The sequence below is a fragment of the Doryrhamphus excisus genome, linkage group LG4, assembly GCF_037039965.1.
Source record: "Doryrhamphus excisus strain RoL-2023G ecotype Guam linkage group LG4, RoL_Dexc_Guam_v1.1, whole genome shotgun sequence".
In the NCBI taxonomy this organism is placed as follows: Eukaryota; Metazoa; Chordata; class Actinopteri; order Syngnathiformes; family Syngnathidae; genus Doryrhamphus; species Doryrhamphus excisus.
The window spans coordinates 23717641-23734194 of NC_136360.1; the positions used below are offsets into that span (position 1 = coordinate 23717641).

At 43.1% G+C, this 16554-nt stretch overlaps 3 protein-coding genes across 4 annotated transcripts; 2 read left to right on the top strand and 1 right to left on the bottom strand.

Annotated features, from left to right (window-relative positions):
• The first annotated feature begins 229 nt into the window (after positions 1-229).
• On the top strand, positions 230-4569 carry prrg1 (proline rich Gla (G-carboxyglutamic acid) 1). Its single transcript, XM_058074264.2, has 3 exons — positions 230-274; positions 751-911; positions 1820-4569. Exons 1-3 carry the CDS (start codon positions 265-267, stop codon positions 2276-2278), a joined length of 630 nt encoding a protein of 209 aa, XP_057930247.2. The 5' UTR covers positions 230-264; the 3' UTR covers positions 2279-4569.
• cpox (coproporphyrinogen oxidase) lies at positions 2360-9556 on the bottom strand. The gene is made up of 7 exons (XM_058072757.2): positions 8219-9556; positions 8011-8154; positions 6937-7047; positions 6681-6822; positions 5249-5467; positions 4332-4436; positions 2360-4264 (listed from the first exon to the last, which is right to left on the bottom strand). The coding sequence occupies exons 1-7, from the start codon at positions 8751-8753 to the stop codon at positions 4180-4182; spliced, it is 1341 nt and encodes a 446-aa protein (XP_057928740.2). The 5' UTR covers positions 8754-9556; the 3' UTR covers positions 2360-4179.
• Positions 9189-16542, top strand: ccdc181 (coiled-coil domain containing 181). Of its 2 annotated transcripts, none has more exons than XM_058072754.2 (7): positions 9189-9412; positions 10895-10999; positions 11816-12679; positions 13386-13532; positions 14281-14438; positions 15260-15436; positions 15502-16542. In XM_058072754.2, the coding sequence occupies exons 1-6, from the start codon at positions 9389-9391 to the stop codon at positions 15429-15431; spliced, it is 1470 nt and encodes a 489-aa protein (XP_057928737.2). In that variant the 5' UTR covers positions 9189-9388; the 3' UTR covers positions 15432-15436; positions 15502-16542. The 2 variants fall into 2 exon arrangements, with proteins under 2 accessions (XP_057928737.2, XP_057928736.2); XM_058072753.2 differs by lacking the exon at positions 9189-9412 and adding an exon at positions 9707-10053.
• Positions 16543-16554: the final 12 nt, after the last annotated feature.

Genomic DNA, 16554 nt, shown 5'->3' on the forward strand with positions numbered 1-16554 from the left:
AAAATTATATTATGAAAGCAGGAAGTGAACAAATGTAACAGTTAGTGATTGTAAAAGTACCAGATGGAGGGGTAGGATTTAATAAGCTTTGCTTCTTCCTACTCCTTTTGGACATGTGGAACTGGGAACTGATTATGGGATGCACTCAATTGGAATCTGATGCATGTTCAAATGAAATGAAACCATTACCATATAAAAATAGTGTTTTGAATTATCGCCCCCAGATAAACCGCCCGCCCCCCCCAGGAGGGATTTGCAGGAAAGATGGGGAGTGGTAAGTTTGCTGTTTCAACGTCTTATTGATTTAAGCCTGGAGCGAGTTCTTCCTTTATTATGTGAATTCCCAACAATGTTTGTCAAACTTCCCACCAAGCTACTCTGCTGCTGCTGATGTCTCCGTGTTTGTTTTAACGCCGGCCTCCTTTTTCCTCCCCTCATGTGTCTGTGCTCCTCCAAGTCCCGTGGCTGGCGTGACGTGTTAGCTGTGGTAGCATCATGAGGGTTCTTATGGTCCATGTAACAAACAGCAGCTACTTCTCATCCAAGTTCCTCCCCAGGATGCGTGAAAGACGCTTTTTGTCAGCCAGCACGAGCGTGGGCGCTGCTTTTCTTTCACTTCAGCACCCCTCTTCCTCTTTTTGTTCCGTGTGAGCCCTCCTCCTCCAAACACAAAAAAAACAAAAAGTCTTCCTCCCTGCTGGTGCTTTTTCCCTCGCCTCTTTTCTCATATTCATCCGGAATTCTCCCCAGTGTTCCTGCCGGCGGACGCGGCCCACTCGGTGCTGCGGCGGCTGCGCAGGGCCAACTTCCTGCTGGAGGAGCTGAAGCAGGGTAACATCCAGAGGGAGTGCCGCGAGGAGATCTGCACCTACGAGGAGGCCCGCGAGGCTTTTGAGAACGACGAGAAGACGGTGAGATGAGACGCTCGGATGAGGGAAAGTAGGACACGACGCGTCTGACACATCAACTGTTTCATGGTTCCTGTCTGTCATCCACGGGAAAATGGTCCTTTCTGTGTTTTGGTATGACTCGGAGAAAAGTACCGTAAAAGTATCAGTTAGCTGTGTGACTTCAGGAAGTGGCGATGAACAGGAAGTACAGCGTGGCGGCTCTATTTGTTAAACCATTGCAGGCAGCAGGTGATGGAGGTACGGCGACGCTGTCATGTGACGACTTTGTTGTCTCTGGTATTGTGTCGCCGGGAGTCAGACAGGAAGTATCTCTGCTCAGACAGATCAGACATCATGAAGGATCATGAGACACCATGAAGGATCATGAGACACCATGAAGGATCATGAGACACCATGAAGGATCATGAGACACCATGAAGGATCATGAGACACCATGAAGGATCATGAGACACCATGAAGGATCATGAGAAATCATGGAGGATCATGGGACATCATGGAGGATCATGGGACATCATGGAGGATCATGGGACATCATGGAGGATCATGGGACATCATGGAGGATCATGGGACATCATGGAGGATCATGGGACATCATGAAGGATCATGGGACATCATGAAGGATCATGAGACATCATGAAGGATCATGAGACATCATGAAGGATCATGAGACATCATGAAGGATCATGAGACATCATGAAGGATCATGAGACATCATGAAGGATCATGAGACATCATGAAGGATCATGAGACATCATGAAGGATCATGAGACATCATGAAGGATCATGGGACATCATGATACACCTTTGTTGTCCGTGGTATCGTGTCGCCGGGAGTCAGACAGGAAGTATCTGTGCTCATTTCCTCTGCTAAACGCGTCCACGCCCTCATGACGCCATGTCGTCCGCAGAGGCGGTTCTGGGAGGAGTACGTACGTGAGAGCAGTCCGTCAGGAGGTCTGGAGTCGGTGGTGGGCGGAGTCCACTCTCTGTACCTGATCGTGCCGCTGCTGACGGTGGTGTTCATCATCGGCGCCGTCGCCATCACCGTGTGGCGCTGCCACTCCCGCAAGCGCTCGCAGCGCAGCCCCGGGCCGGGCCGCTCCCACCATCACGACCACGTCCTGTCCGTGGTCTCCATGGACCACTGGGGGAGGGACTACCACCACGCCGACCACTCGGAACTCAGCGTCCACAGCAGCCCCGCTTACCCCGCCTCGGAGGTCACGTCGGGGCGAGGCAGCGCCGGCGACCCGCCGCCATCCTACGAGGAGGCTGTGGGCCACGCCGATGTCCGCATAGAGACGGAACCGCCGCCGCAATACGAGGACATCGTCAACACCAGCAGCAGCAGAAGCCATGGGAAGTAAAATCCCTCACTTGGACCTCCTTGCTGGTCCTCCTCCACCGTATGACACATGCCCGCTTACTACCGAGGATCATGGAGGATCATCAAGTATCATGGAGGATCATCAAGCATCATGAAGGATCATGGGACATCATGGAGGATCATCAAGCATCATGGAGGATCATGGGACATCATGGAGGATCATCAAGCATCATGAGACATCATGAAGGATTGTGAGACATCATGAAGGATCGTGAGACCTCATGGAGGACCATGAAGCATTGCGAAGCATCACAGTGGATGATGATGATGATAGTGGATGATGATGATCAATCCAACGTTTTCCAGCTTAGCATTAGTATGAAGATGTCATCAGAGGAAGGACGCTGTCACCCGTCAATCAGACGTAAAACGTGAGGCCAAAAGTATGAAGACGTTGGAGTGGAAATGAAGGGTTGGTGTTTTAGTGCAGGTCAGGTCATACGTTCTACTGCTTATGATCATATTTGGTATCATTGTCCTATCATTGCAGTGCAAGTTTACATTTATTCATACTTTGCCAAATCAGCCAATTGGTTGGATGAACTTATTTTCAATCAGGAAATGCTAGAAAAATGGGATGAAAACATTGGAAGACGTTATGGAAAAGTCAGGAAAAAAAGATATGCTTATGGAATGTTGTGCATGGATATATGATGGGACCGGAGGGGGGGGGGGGTTATCCACACGCAAACATTTTCAACATCAGCGAGCAGACGAGAGGCCAATAGGAAAGTCCACGTTTGCGTGTGGACGTGGATTCCGAGTCTGCTCCCGATCCGCATTGAGGGATTGTAACCGCTAGGGGGCGTGCATGGAGGCAGGGAATTGGCCACTTGCAGCCAGCAGTTTGATGCCAGGGTCAGTGCATGCTAAGTTCCATGCCTTCATGCAGCGTCTTCTTCTTGCTGACTGTTTCACTTCCTTCCTTACGTGCACTTGAAGGAGTTCCTTGCTTAGGAAGAGAAGATTGTTGTATTTAATGCAGTAGAGGACAAAGTCCATGTTGAGCATGTGTATATGTGTACATAGATGCAGTATATGTATATTGTGTGTGTGCTTTGATACTAATGGAATTGTACTAGCACATCACTAAGTCAAGGCACTTTGGATGCAATTGAAAATTGAAAAATGTCAAAACAAACCTGAAATTTAAAGATTTTTTTTAGCTTCAAGAGGGAATTGACTTGAATGTAACATAAAATGCAATTCATTTCACCTCCAAACTGTGGCACCAGTACTACTGGTGGTACGGATGCGCCATTCAGTGGAACGCCAGAGATTTTTTAGTTTGAAATAAGTTGAAGATTGAAGTGGTAGATGGTGTGAGACGTTTGATGAAGGACCTTTGGTAACGACTTTACACACAAGCACTAATTACTTCTAATTTTTTGTCATGTTTTGTTACGAGTTGATCTGTGAACGTCGACACTTCAACGGCGGCAGCCTCGTGAGTCGTGTTGGTCGCCATTTCTTACTCACTGAGCTCTGTTACGCAATGCCTTAGCCAAGATATATGCTGTAGAGATAGCAAGGCAACACAAAATGCAAAGGAAACCTTATTAATATGCACATGTATTTGTAATAAAAGATGTGAAATGTGCTTTGTGTTTGATCACTATCTTTCCATTCATCCATCCATCCATCCATCCATGCATCCGTGCATACATACGTGAAAAACCTTTGGGGTGTTTGTGAAGGCAGCACCCACCTGACATGTAGACAGAACCTAATCCTAACGGTCAACAACTGGAAAGAGCAGACAGACAGCATCATGTACATTCAGACACGCCAGTGTCACATGACCACTTGCAGGCACCACACGGCCGCTTTACAAGAAAAATAACAAAAAGATCATTTTGTTATTTTTAGAACACACTTAGGTCACACCCACTCCTTGGGGTTTCGGAGCACCTCCAGCATCTCGGCCTCTCGGGTACCGCAGACGGGCTCGTGCATGTACTCCCACCTGGTAATGAAGGTTGGTTGCTAAGTGACGCCACGCACGGCAACGGCTCATCACCTGTGCTGCTTACCTGGCGGTGAGGGGCAGGGACATCAGGATGCTCTCGATTCTGGATCCGGGCGTGGCCAAGCCGAACTTCACGCCTCGGTCGTACACCAGGTTGAACTCCACGTACCTGCCGCGTCGTCACAAAGTAAAAGTACAGTCATTCTCTAGTCTAAGTATTACATTATTACAGTATTAGTGTTCTGGTAAGTATTGCTCTCCTATACTGTACATCCTAGCCTTCCGCTAACGGATGCACCTAAAATGGCCTACTTTTCATACGTAATTGACAACATTTTAACTAATTAAAAAAAAGAAAAAAAACTTTCAAAAATAAAAACAAATTTACAACAGTTTCAACAATCTTTTTAAATGTATAACAAAAATAGAAAACATTCTAAAAATGAAACTAATTTACAAAATAACAAAAAACTAATATTCACTAGATTTAAAGCAAATAAAAAATGTTAACAAAATTAAAAATCATCATTTAAATGAAAAAAATGGCAAAAATGAAACCAAATTTACAACATAAAAACAATTAAAAACTAAAAATAAACAGGTACAAATTAACATTAACATCAAATAAATATATTTATTATTTATTTACATGTATTTAAAAACAAATGAAACAAATGCACAACATTAAAAACTAATTTAAAAAAACTACCATACACAAAGTTAACTCACAAAACAAAAAACTGGAAATAAATAAATAATAAATAAAACAAACATTTACCAAATATTAATAAAATAATATATAATATATAATAAAATAATTCAAAATGAAAACAAATTTACCCAATAACACAATGTCAAAAAAATTGCTAAAATTTTGAGCCTTGAAAGCACGTTCCTAGTTCTAGTTCCCATAAAAGAACAGCGAGGTGTGACCAGGTGGGGACGTACGGGACGGCGCTTTGGGCTAAACGGTGCACTCACCTTCCTCGTCGTACCTGCTGCCAGTGCTTCTCCTGGTCAGTGAAGGGATCGTGGAGGTGTTTGTAGACGATGGGGAGGTAGCACGGCACCACGGTGCGGGCGCAGCTTTTCACAAAGCCGAAGGCCTCCTCCTGGCCGGGGGCGTCGAGGTCGTCGAAGAAGATCCCTCCGATGCCGCGAGTCTCTCCTCTGTGACGGATGTAGAAATACCTGTCGCACCTGAGGCGGCGCAAGATTTACGATTTACATTTGCAGCGACACGTGGTGATGCTTTTTGGTTTGGAGAGCACAAAACACTTTTACAATTCTTTTCTATTTTTTTGTAACTTTAGATGTGTTTTTCTTTTATTTTTTTGTATTTATATGACGGTTTTCATTTTATATGTTTGTTTTAAATTTTTGTAAATTTTTCTTTTAGATTCATATTATTTTAAAATGTGTTTACAATTTTGTACATGTTTTAAGTTTTGTTTTAAAATGTATTTTTAATTTTTCACTGTTTCTAATGTTGTACATTTGTTTTTCATTTTGTATTTATATTCAATTGTTTTAAAATGTGTTCCTATTTTTACATTTTTTTACAATTTGATTTGAAATGTTGTTAATTTTTACATCATTTTCAATTTTTTTTTATTTAGGAATCTCAATTTATGTAAAAGCATGAATTCTCTAAATGTGTTTTAAATGGTGTTAAATTTGTTTACACATTAAAAAAATTAGCAGGTTTATTTTATGTGTTTAGAATTTTGCATGTGTTAAGTTTTGTTTTAAAATGTATTTTTTATTTTTCACTGTTTCTAATGTTGTACATTTGTTTTTCATTTTGTATTTATATTCAATTGTTTTAAAATGTGTTCTTATTTTTACATTTTTTTACAATTTGATTTGTAATTTTACTACTAATAATAATTTTACTAGTAATTTTAATCATTTTACATAATTTTTTCTTTTTCTTTTTTTTATTTAGGAATGTCAATTTATGTAAAAGCATGAATTTTCTAAATGTGTTTTAAATGGTGTTAGATGCGTTTACACATTAAAAAAATTATTTTATAATGTGTTTATAATTTTGCATGTGTTAAGTTTTTTCACATTTTTTCACATTTGTTTTTCATATCGTGTTTATATAATTTTTTTAATTTCTATTTTTTGTTTTTAAATTTGCTGAATTTTTTACAGTTACACTTCTAATTTTGTGATTTTTGTAAATTGAATTACCTCTTAATTTACATTAAAATCATGTGTTAAATTTGTAGTGTAGTAAATATGTAGACCCATTGCAATATCCACTGCTCTGTCTCTATTGTGTAACGTCGCCTTAAGTGATGAAAGATAGTGATGGCTTTGCCTTATCAGCGCGAGGCAGCGTGAGGCAACACCCTTTGGGCTGAGCCCGGGCTGATCCCGGGCTGAGCCGCGTGTTCCTTCCTACCATTTCTTGAAGTCGGGGTAGTACTGGGAATGGTGCTTGTCGCAGGCCTCCTTCAGGGTGTTGTGGAAGTGAAAGGCGTCGTCTTTATTGACATAAACTGGAGTCAGGTCTGTGCCTCCTCCGAACCACCACTGCTTGGAGCCTGGTTGGCACACACACACACACACACACACACACACACAAGGAAAGTCATTATTCATTCATGAGCTCCACGATGTCACGCGTCGCACGACACGGCTGCAGGCGTCAGGCTCACCGTCCTCCTCTTCGATCTCGAAGTATCTGTAGTTGAAGTGCACGGTGGGGATGTGGGGGTTCTTGGGGTGGATGACGGAGCTCACGCCCATGGCACAAAACGGAAGCTTGCCTGACACCGCAAACCAGTCACAGAAATCAAAGAGTCAGGATGGACGGAACATTAGGTACACCTGTACACGCCACAAAATCCCCCCCTTTTAATGAACGTGGGATTTTATTTTTGTTTTTTTTTAATTGCGCTTTCTTCAATTGGACAAAATGGATTTATTTATCAATGCTTCTTTGCTCACTTTTTCATAACATCTCAATGGAATCATTTAGAAAAATTAGGAGAACTTAAATATTTTTATTTGTAATAATTCCTTAACTATAATTACCTTATTTTTATTTTTTAGCTTTATTTTTTATCTTTATATTATAAATGTATTTTGAAAAATCATTTATTTAAATTTTTTTTGAAATATTTTATACATATATACACACACACACACATATATATATAAGCTATATTATAATTTATTAAATTCATGTAAAAAATCTAATCACAAATAAATCAATAATTACATACAGTAAATAAATATGTCAAGGAATGATGTGGAAAATTCCATAAAATAATTTTAAAATGTTGCTAAATAATAACTATAAAAATGCCGTATAAAATATAAATAAGTTTGTTCAAATTTATTTAAAAATTTTGAGAATTTAAAATTTTACAAGTTTATTTTTCTTTGCAATTATATTCAGTTATTATGCTGTCAAAATAATAAAAATTGTTTTTAATTTCAATGCAACAGACGATGTTTTTCCCATTTTATGGTCATTATTTTTAGTTCATACATTTGAGTTTTTATGTAAACGTTTGGTGCCACACACACTGCTGCTTCTGCTGCTCTTTATGGCAGGTCCCGGAAGGGCAGTTGGGTAAAAATGAATAAAACTACCGGAAATGATCCAAAACGTCCCGCTTGCTCACGTCACGTGCACATAATAAAAACAAACCCTTGTCCTTATTGAATATTTCCAAATGAGATAGCAATGGAGTGCGAGTGAAGAGTTATGGAGCCCATCTTACCATCCTTCCCTTTGAGGACCTTCCCCCTGCTCCTCATCTGTCGGGCGGCGTCTTCCGTCAGGTGTCCGAACACCACAGAAACGTTGACTCCAGCCTTCTCGAACACTTCTCCATCCTGCATGACGCAGCTGATCCCCCCACCACCTGGAACACAGGACCCCTGGTGTCTCCGTGGACTTTTAATGATGACAACAAGGACGCCTGTTACCTTCTTTTCTGTCCCACCGGTCAACCTTGAAGGTGCCGCCGTCCACCTCTTGCAAGGCTTTGCAGAATTCGGCCTGCGTCTCCATGATGAGCATCTCCATCCTGGTACACATCTCGTCTTTTCTCTCCCGCAGTACGCCGACGTCGGTGACCGGAGGAGACATGAACCCGCGGCATCTGCTTAAAATGTCCCCCTCTTGGTCCGTCTCCTCGGCTGCTCGGGGTACCAAAGTGGCCATCTCAGCCTGCCGGAAGTGGTTGACGTTGGCTAGAAAGCCTGCCAACGCCGCGGCTGCTGTGGTGACTGCAGCGGCTCCGCTCAGCGCCAAGACTCCCCTCCTGCTTCGACCGGCTGCGGTCCCATGGGACATGAACCGGACCCCGGTAGTCCTGGATGTTGTCAAAGGCCCACTGGAAAGGGGACATGACGGACGCGACTGTCCGGCTCTAGAAAGCCACTTTAAATTTGAAATGAAACTCCGCCTCGACGTAGCTTGTGCTCTATTTTTGAAGGAGTAAAATACGATAGTGGCCATTTTTTAAAGAAAGACACTGATGTCGTCAGTTGTTTGGCGACCTTCGACTTGCTAGGAGGCGCGAACAAACTATCCAAACATTATCTGAACTCGCTGAATACTGATAGCAACCGTCGTTCACGCCAAAGACCTTGTACTTCCGCATTTGTGACTACGGCAAGCCGGGAAATGTAGTTTTTCTGGTAAATAAAGCCATGATGAGGGAAGGAGAAGTAACTGACAGCACACTACAATCCCACAATGCTTTGCAAACTAAAACTTGACGTTGCGTTTATGTACTCACGCTAAACAAACATTTTCGCTAATCGCCGTGCTAAAATATTCATAAAAACAAAACCAAAGACGATCAAAAATGTAAACTAATCACACAATTGACTGTTTTTAATTCATAGTACTATTTTTACGCTATTAAAATTACGGTTCAAATTCGTTTTTGTTTTTTGATTGTTATGAATCCCATTAAACGGTTTTAATCTGATATTACCGTCTTTTAACATTTCGTCAGTTGTTTGGCGATCTTCGACTTGCTAGGAGGCGCGAACAAACTATCCAAACATTATCTGAACTCGCTGAATACTGATAGCAACCGCCGTTCAACGCCAAAGACCTTGTACTTCCGTATTTACGACTACGGCATGCAGGGAAATGTAGTTTTTCTGGTAAGCAAAGCTCGGATGAAGGAAGGAGAAGTAACTGGCAGCACACTACAATCCCACAATGCTTTGCAAACTAAGACTTGACGTTGTGTTTATGTACTCGCGCTAAACAAACATTTTCGCTAAAATATCCATAAAAACAAAACCAAAGACGATGAAAATTTTAAACTCATCACACAATTGACTGCTTTTAATTCATAGTACTATTTTTACGCTATTAAAATGACGGTTCATAATCGTTTTTGTTTTTTGATTGCTATGAATCCCATTCAACGGTTTTAATCTGATATTACCGTCTTCTAACATTTTGTTGATAGAATATGAATATTGCAGTAAATGACTTAATATGCTTTTCTTTCTCATTTGCTTATCTCCAGTTCACCGTGGAGACGCGTTGGTGCTTCTGCGCATGCGTGGGTGTACATGTTGTCAGTCTCTATGGCGACAGCACTCTTAATTCTTTTCGGGTTGCAGACAGCCAGAGATTATGTGCACAGGTGTCGCTCCCAGACGGGCTCAGTGTGTGTATATGTGTGTATGTATGTGTGTACATATGCGGCACACTCGGATGGTCGCAAACAGCACGTTTGCATGTTTCTTTGCACGTCTTTTGGCTCCACAGGGACACTGCGCAGGAACCGGTGGTGAGTTTACGTACCAACATTGAATTGATTGTACTTTTCTTTCGCGTAATAACCTCCCCCTGACCTCGGCTAAGCTTTTAATGATGTTTCAGCATGTTTGTGTTTTTAATCTAGAATAACACAAGCACCGAAGCATATGTTTCTGTCACTGTAAAACCTGTTTTTAAAACGTCAGTTTGTCAAATAAGTGATTAACGTCATGTCATGACAAAGTCAAGTGACAGTGTCTCCAGTTTGTTGTGAGAAGAGGTTATGGTTTTACCAAAAATAAGAGAGAAAAACCTGATCAATATATCTAAAAAATGTTAATGTTGACCTTTAAAAATCAAACATGTATTGAAATATTCATCTTAAATGGATAACATTATTGAATATATTTCTATTACATGCAATGTATTTCATTGATATTATATTCATGAATAATGTAAGAGTGTAAAATTTTCATGTATAAAATATATGTTAATATATATATATATATATATATATATGTAAATATGGTATTTTTTATTTATTTGCTTTGACTATATTAATGAATTAATTTAACCTTCTTTTTATACATTTTTGTGTTATATTATTTTTATGTAAAAAACAAAATGTTCACGATTAAAATAATAATTAAAATTATGTTAAGTAATAAACAATATATTTAATGAATAATATATTTACAGTGCGTTATTTATTTTATGTTCCATGTATTTGTATTTTATTGAATGAATTGATTTCATTTGAATTGAGTTGATGATCTCGATAGCGAGCTAGCTAGCTAGCTAGCAAGCTAGCTGGAGGTTCTTGTTCGCCTAACTCAAACACGCTCCTGGATCTGGATGTGGTCTTGCGGCAGATGATGAGTGAAGCGGACTGGTCAAAGACCCAGGAGGAGTACGAGGATGACTTTGAGAAAGATCTAGACTGGCTGATCAGTGAGGAAAGTCGGAGCGAGGAGCAGGTGAGGGAAAGTCTTTCAGCATGAACTGATGTAGCGTGCAATAAAAACTACATCGATGACACTAGGACTAATGCTAAAATACTGGATAGGACTGTTGGAGTTGACTAGATAGAATAACCTAAGACTATAATAGATCTGTCCTACCTGGTATTTGAGTATCTGATGTAGCCTGCACTAAAGACTAAATAGACTAGGACTAGACGAGGGCTGTCCTATCTAGCATTTTACCATGACTAAATAGATGAACCTAGGACAGGACTAGATCTGTCCTACCTAGTATTTGAGTATCTGATGTAGCCTGCACTAAAGACTACATAGACTAGGACTAGATGAGGGCTGTCCTATCTAGCATTTTACCATGACTAAATAGATGAACCTAGGACGGGACTAGATCTGTCCTACCTAGTATTTGAGCATAAACTGATGTAGCCTGCACTAAAGACTAAATAGACTAGGACTAGACAAGGGCTGTCCTATCTAGCATTTTACCATGACTAAATATATTAACCTAGGACAGGACTAGATCTGTCCTACCTAGTATTTGAGCATGAACTGATGTAGCCTGCACTAAAGACTACATAGATGACACTAGGACTAATGCTAAAATACTGGATAGGACTGTTGGAGTTGACTAGATAGAATAACCTCAGACTTAGTATTTTAGCATGAAGTGACATAGCCTGCATCTAGTCTTTGAGCATGACTACATAGACTAAAGTCGTGCTGTCCTATCTAGTCATCATGTAATGGGGGAAAGGTGGATTTCAATGGCTGGACTTGAGAGCCCCAAAACAAAGGCATCCTTTCCCCACGCAGGGTCCTGACTACGAGGACATCGAGGCAGACATTGACAAAGAGCTGGCAGAGGATGAGAAACATCATCGCATGAAAGGTAAGAAGAACCACCATCAAGGGGAGGAGAGAAGCAAGCAAGCAGAAGATCTGGAGGAGGATGAAGACAGGTGGCCCTCACCTATGGAACCACTGGAGTACGACTCAGACGGAGACGGTCCTGGTAAGTCCTTGGCGTTGGGTGTGGAGGCGCAGACCGATGAGGAGAAAAAGTACATCCTGGAGAAGATCCAACAAGCCAACCGACAGCTGAAGGATCAAGACGCTCCAGATTTGAGTCGGAGGAGGCGGCTGCAGTTCAAGGAGACGCTGGTGACCTTGGTGGTGCCTCCATTGCAGTTTGGAAACGGTGACCAAGCGGATAGAGGAGATGCCAGCAAAGATGCGGAGACCGAGGTTTCAGGCAAGTTCTCCGAGCTCAAGCTGTCCCCTGGAGAAGAAGGCCTCAAAGAGGGACGGGTTCTTGTGGAGAAAGATGGCAGGTTCGATCTTGTCAGCCTGAAAGAGGTTGAAAACCATGTCCTCCTTCCTCCTATCGCGCACAACGGGAAGAGCCTCGTGTCCTGCTCCTCGCCGCTTTCTCACGCCGGATCTTCTTCTTCTGCCGGCCACAAAGTTGACCCCCACCGGGTGCCGAGACCTCCGGCCCCACCCGGAGGAAGGCCCAGCTCCGCCTGCCACACCCAGACAGGCGTCCACAGGAGGGGCACCAGACGTCGGGTGCAGTCGGCCACCGGGACGCCCAGCCAGGCCACCTTCAAGCTGTCCCCTCAACAGAAGGACCTGCTGCACAAGGTCCAGGAGCGGAAGGAGAGGTTGGCCAGAGAGGTAGGAGGACAGGACTTCGTTAGTTGAACCTGCATCCAAGAGGTGTAGAAACACAATAAATAGAATTAAAAAGTGCATCCATCTCTGCGGGTCGGGTCGTTAGCAGGAAAGGCCAGACTTCCAGCTCCTGCCGGAGGATCCTGAGGTTTTCCCAAGTCAGTTGAAGGACATAGTCTCTCCAACATGTCCTGGGTTTTCCTCAAGACCTCCTGAGAACATCTCTGAACAAATCATCCGGTCCCACAAAGTCATTTTAGCCACTTGTACCCGTGATCTCGTCCTTTGGGTTCCTACCCAAAGCACATGACCATAGGTGAGGAACGGAGGTCCACCAGTAAATTGAGAGCTTTGCTCCTTCTTCACCATGACGGACCGATGCGGAGTCAGCATCACTGCAGACGCCGCACCAATCCGCCTGTCCATATCACGAGCCATCCTTCCAAGACTCTTAAAGTGAAGGTAGTTCAAGTCCTCCACTTGGGCCAGGATCTCATCCCCGACCCTGGAGATGGGCGAGAGCATGGAGTGGACTTGCTTGCGCTCAGAGCTGCTTGTAATCGTTTGTTTTGCAGAACTTGTAATGTTTAAGTTCATCCTATAATTGTTTTTCCTGCATAGCGCTAATAGCAGTACCCCCCCAGTGCCTTCCAGTACCACCAGGTTCACCCTTCCAGAACCAGTGACCCATTTCAAATGAAACACACAGGCTGAGCAGCGTAAGCTGGAGGAAGAGGAGCAGAAGAGGCAGGAGAACGAGCTGGCCTTCAAGGCCTGGCTGATGAGGAAGAGGGAGCAGCTTCAGCAGGAGAGAAGGATCCACAGAGCCCAAGAGATGGAGAGGATGACGTCTAAGGTATGGCCGCAAGAGGGCGCCATAAACCCGCGTACCAAAGTGCCATTTTTCTATTTTTAATCTATATTGTTGGTTGTAAAATTCATTCATTTTCTACCGCTCATCCTCACGAGGGTCGCTGGAGCCTATCCCAGCTGTCTTGGTGTGAGAGGCGGGGTACACCCTGGACCGGTGGCCAGCCAATCACAGGGCACATATAGACAAACAACCATTCACACTCACATTCATACCTATGGACAATTTGGAGTGGCTAATTAACCTAGCATGTTTTTGGAATGTGGGAGGAAACCGGAGTACCCGGAGAAAACCCACGCGTGCACGGGGAGAACATGCAAACTCCACACAGAGATGGCTGAGGGTGGGATTTGAACCCCAGTCTCCTAGCTGTGAGGTCTGCACGCCAACCACTCGTCCACCGTGCAGCCCATTATTAGTCATATTCAAGCAAATTGTACATATTTTTGGACTAAATTAAACATTTTCAAGACTGTGATATGAAATATGATATGGCTCTGGTGGAAAGAAATGTTAAAATATTATATAATAATATAAATAATATAAATATATTAACCTAGCATGTTTTTGGAATGTGGGAGGAAACCGGAGTACCCGGAGAAAAAATATTTTAAAATTACAGTAAGTCTGGAACTCCTGGAAAATTGTAACATTTTCCGAAGCAAAACACTGAGGGCTTTCTCCTGGTCTACGGATCAGGCAGACTGATACTTTTTATTGTCTGTCACTCCAGCGGGAGTCCAGCGAGCCCGAGGAGGCGTTCAGGCTGTGGCTCCAGAGGAAACAGGAGCAGCAGCAGCGGGAGAAGCAGCTGGTGCAAATGAGGAGACTGGAGGAGGACAGCAGTTACCTTCTACGCAGCCGCGAGGAATGCGAACGTGCCTTCAAACTGTGAGCTCTGCTTTCATCCCTCGTCTTTGCGGTACGGGCGGTCTCCGGGTTACGTTGGTAGAATGTGATGCCAGTTGTTTTTAGTGTAAGTCAGGCGGATCGGAGCAGGATCTGCAGTGACGTGGTCGCTGGCTGGACTGTTGAGTTCTGTGGATGCTCAGCCGGGCCCCATGGTAGACCTGTTGGGGACAGTGGAGGGATTATGTCTCACAGCTGGCCTGGGAACACCTTGGTGGCTGGGGACCGGGAAGCCCGGGCTTCCCTACTAAGACTGCTGCCCTTAAGTATAAAAACTAGCTCTTGTCTATAAAGAACGGTTTAGAATAATCCTTAATGTTCATTTTCACTTCCGTGGTGGCGGCTTTCCTTTTCCTTAGCGCACTTTCATCGATTCAACTTACACTACCGCTCAAAAGTTTGGGATCACTCGCTGGCAGGTCTGTAACCAATTAATTAAACCACATGTGACTGTAATCATGAAAGACAAAAAAATCCTTAGCAATAGCACAAACTGAGTCTAACAAGGACAGAAAAACACTGCAGACAAATATGTGAGAGTGTGTAGTTTAAGACAGGTGGTCACCTGGCAGCTGCACTAAATAGTAGCCGTCAAACACCAGTGTCAGTATCAACAGTGAAGCGGCCACTTCAGGATGCTGGACTTCATAGCAGGACTGCCAAGGAAAAACCAGATCTCAGACCGGACAAAAACATTTCCAAGTCATCCTAAACTTTTGAGCGGTAGTGTAGGTGTAAACCGAGGACCTCCTGTGTTGGGATTTCTACATTAACAGCTGCACCCGCCGGGCGTCCTCCTTCAGGTGGCTGACACGGAAGCGTGCCGAGAAGCGCGCTGAGCAGCAAGCCGCTCGGGAGCGTTCGCGCAGGTTTGTCGTGGAGGAGCGGCGCGCGCGGCGCATGAGGGACCTGCTGTGTCCGACCGGCGACATCAAGACGTTCCGGTTCACTGATCAGCTCACCTGTCGCTTCTAAAGACGGTAACGTTTAAATTCATTTCACAATACAATATAATACAATACAATTTGTATTTTTTTGTCTGCAGGGTTACACAACATTTCTGGGACTAGCACCAAGGAATATCATCCTGTAAATGCTCGATTCCCCGATGGATGAAAAACCCTGAATGATGAACGCACCTGTAAAAATACCTATTTTTGATACGCTAAGCCCATTCAAGTAGGTATGTTTGAATCCCTGCACTACGCAGTGGTGAAAAGGACGTTTTATCCCCGATGGCATGTATTTTTATACATGTTGGTTTATCTTTCCTGTTTGATTATCTATCTAATTTATATGGTCTCTTAAAGGAGAAGTGCACATTTTGGGGAATTTTTCCCATCATCCACAATTCTACTGTGAGACATACATATGATGAAAAAATTGATAAAAAGAGGCAGCTAAGAATGCATGTAATGAGACGCACTTACCCACCTTCCGGGAAAAACCTCCAAAAAGCGTCAACAACGCAACATTTACATAAGTGACCCGCATATTCACCAAGCGACACCGTTACCACTATTAATATTATTCAGCCCCAAAAGCACATTACTGGCGTAGTGACACCTTGCCACACCACAGCGGCTAGCAACTAGCCAGCTAGTAACTAACTTCACCCAACACTTACTCACACTGCCTCAGGCCACTAGCGAAACTAGTAACATGTTAGCTTTTTGGACGTGTTTTAATAGGCGTGTCCCATTATGTGCACTGATTAGCTGCCTCTTTTTTGGAAATCTGTTTTTATATATTTAGAACACACAGAAAAAGAGAAATAGTTTGTTCACGTGTGGATTCCAAAAAAAGTGCACTGTTCCTTTAAATGGCAAAGGGTCACGTGTGGACAAAGAAAGTGAAGTTCAAGTCAAGTCATTTACGATAAAAATGACATTTCACCACAGTGAGCTGTAAGCATTCCTACTGTACATGTGTACGTTATTTATTTTCTTATTTACTTTGTTGTTGAAGTTGATGCACTTTACATTGGGAAGAGGAAAAGAGACATTTACTATGGTATGAAAATATACTACGCTGACTGTAGGACTGTTATTTTGCTCCCAGCTTCTCAATAAATACACCAGTTGAGTTCCACTTCAGA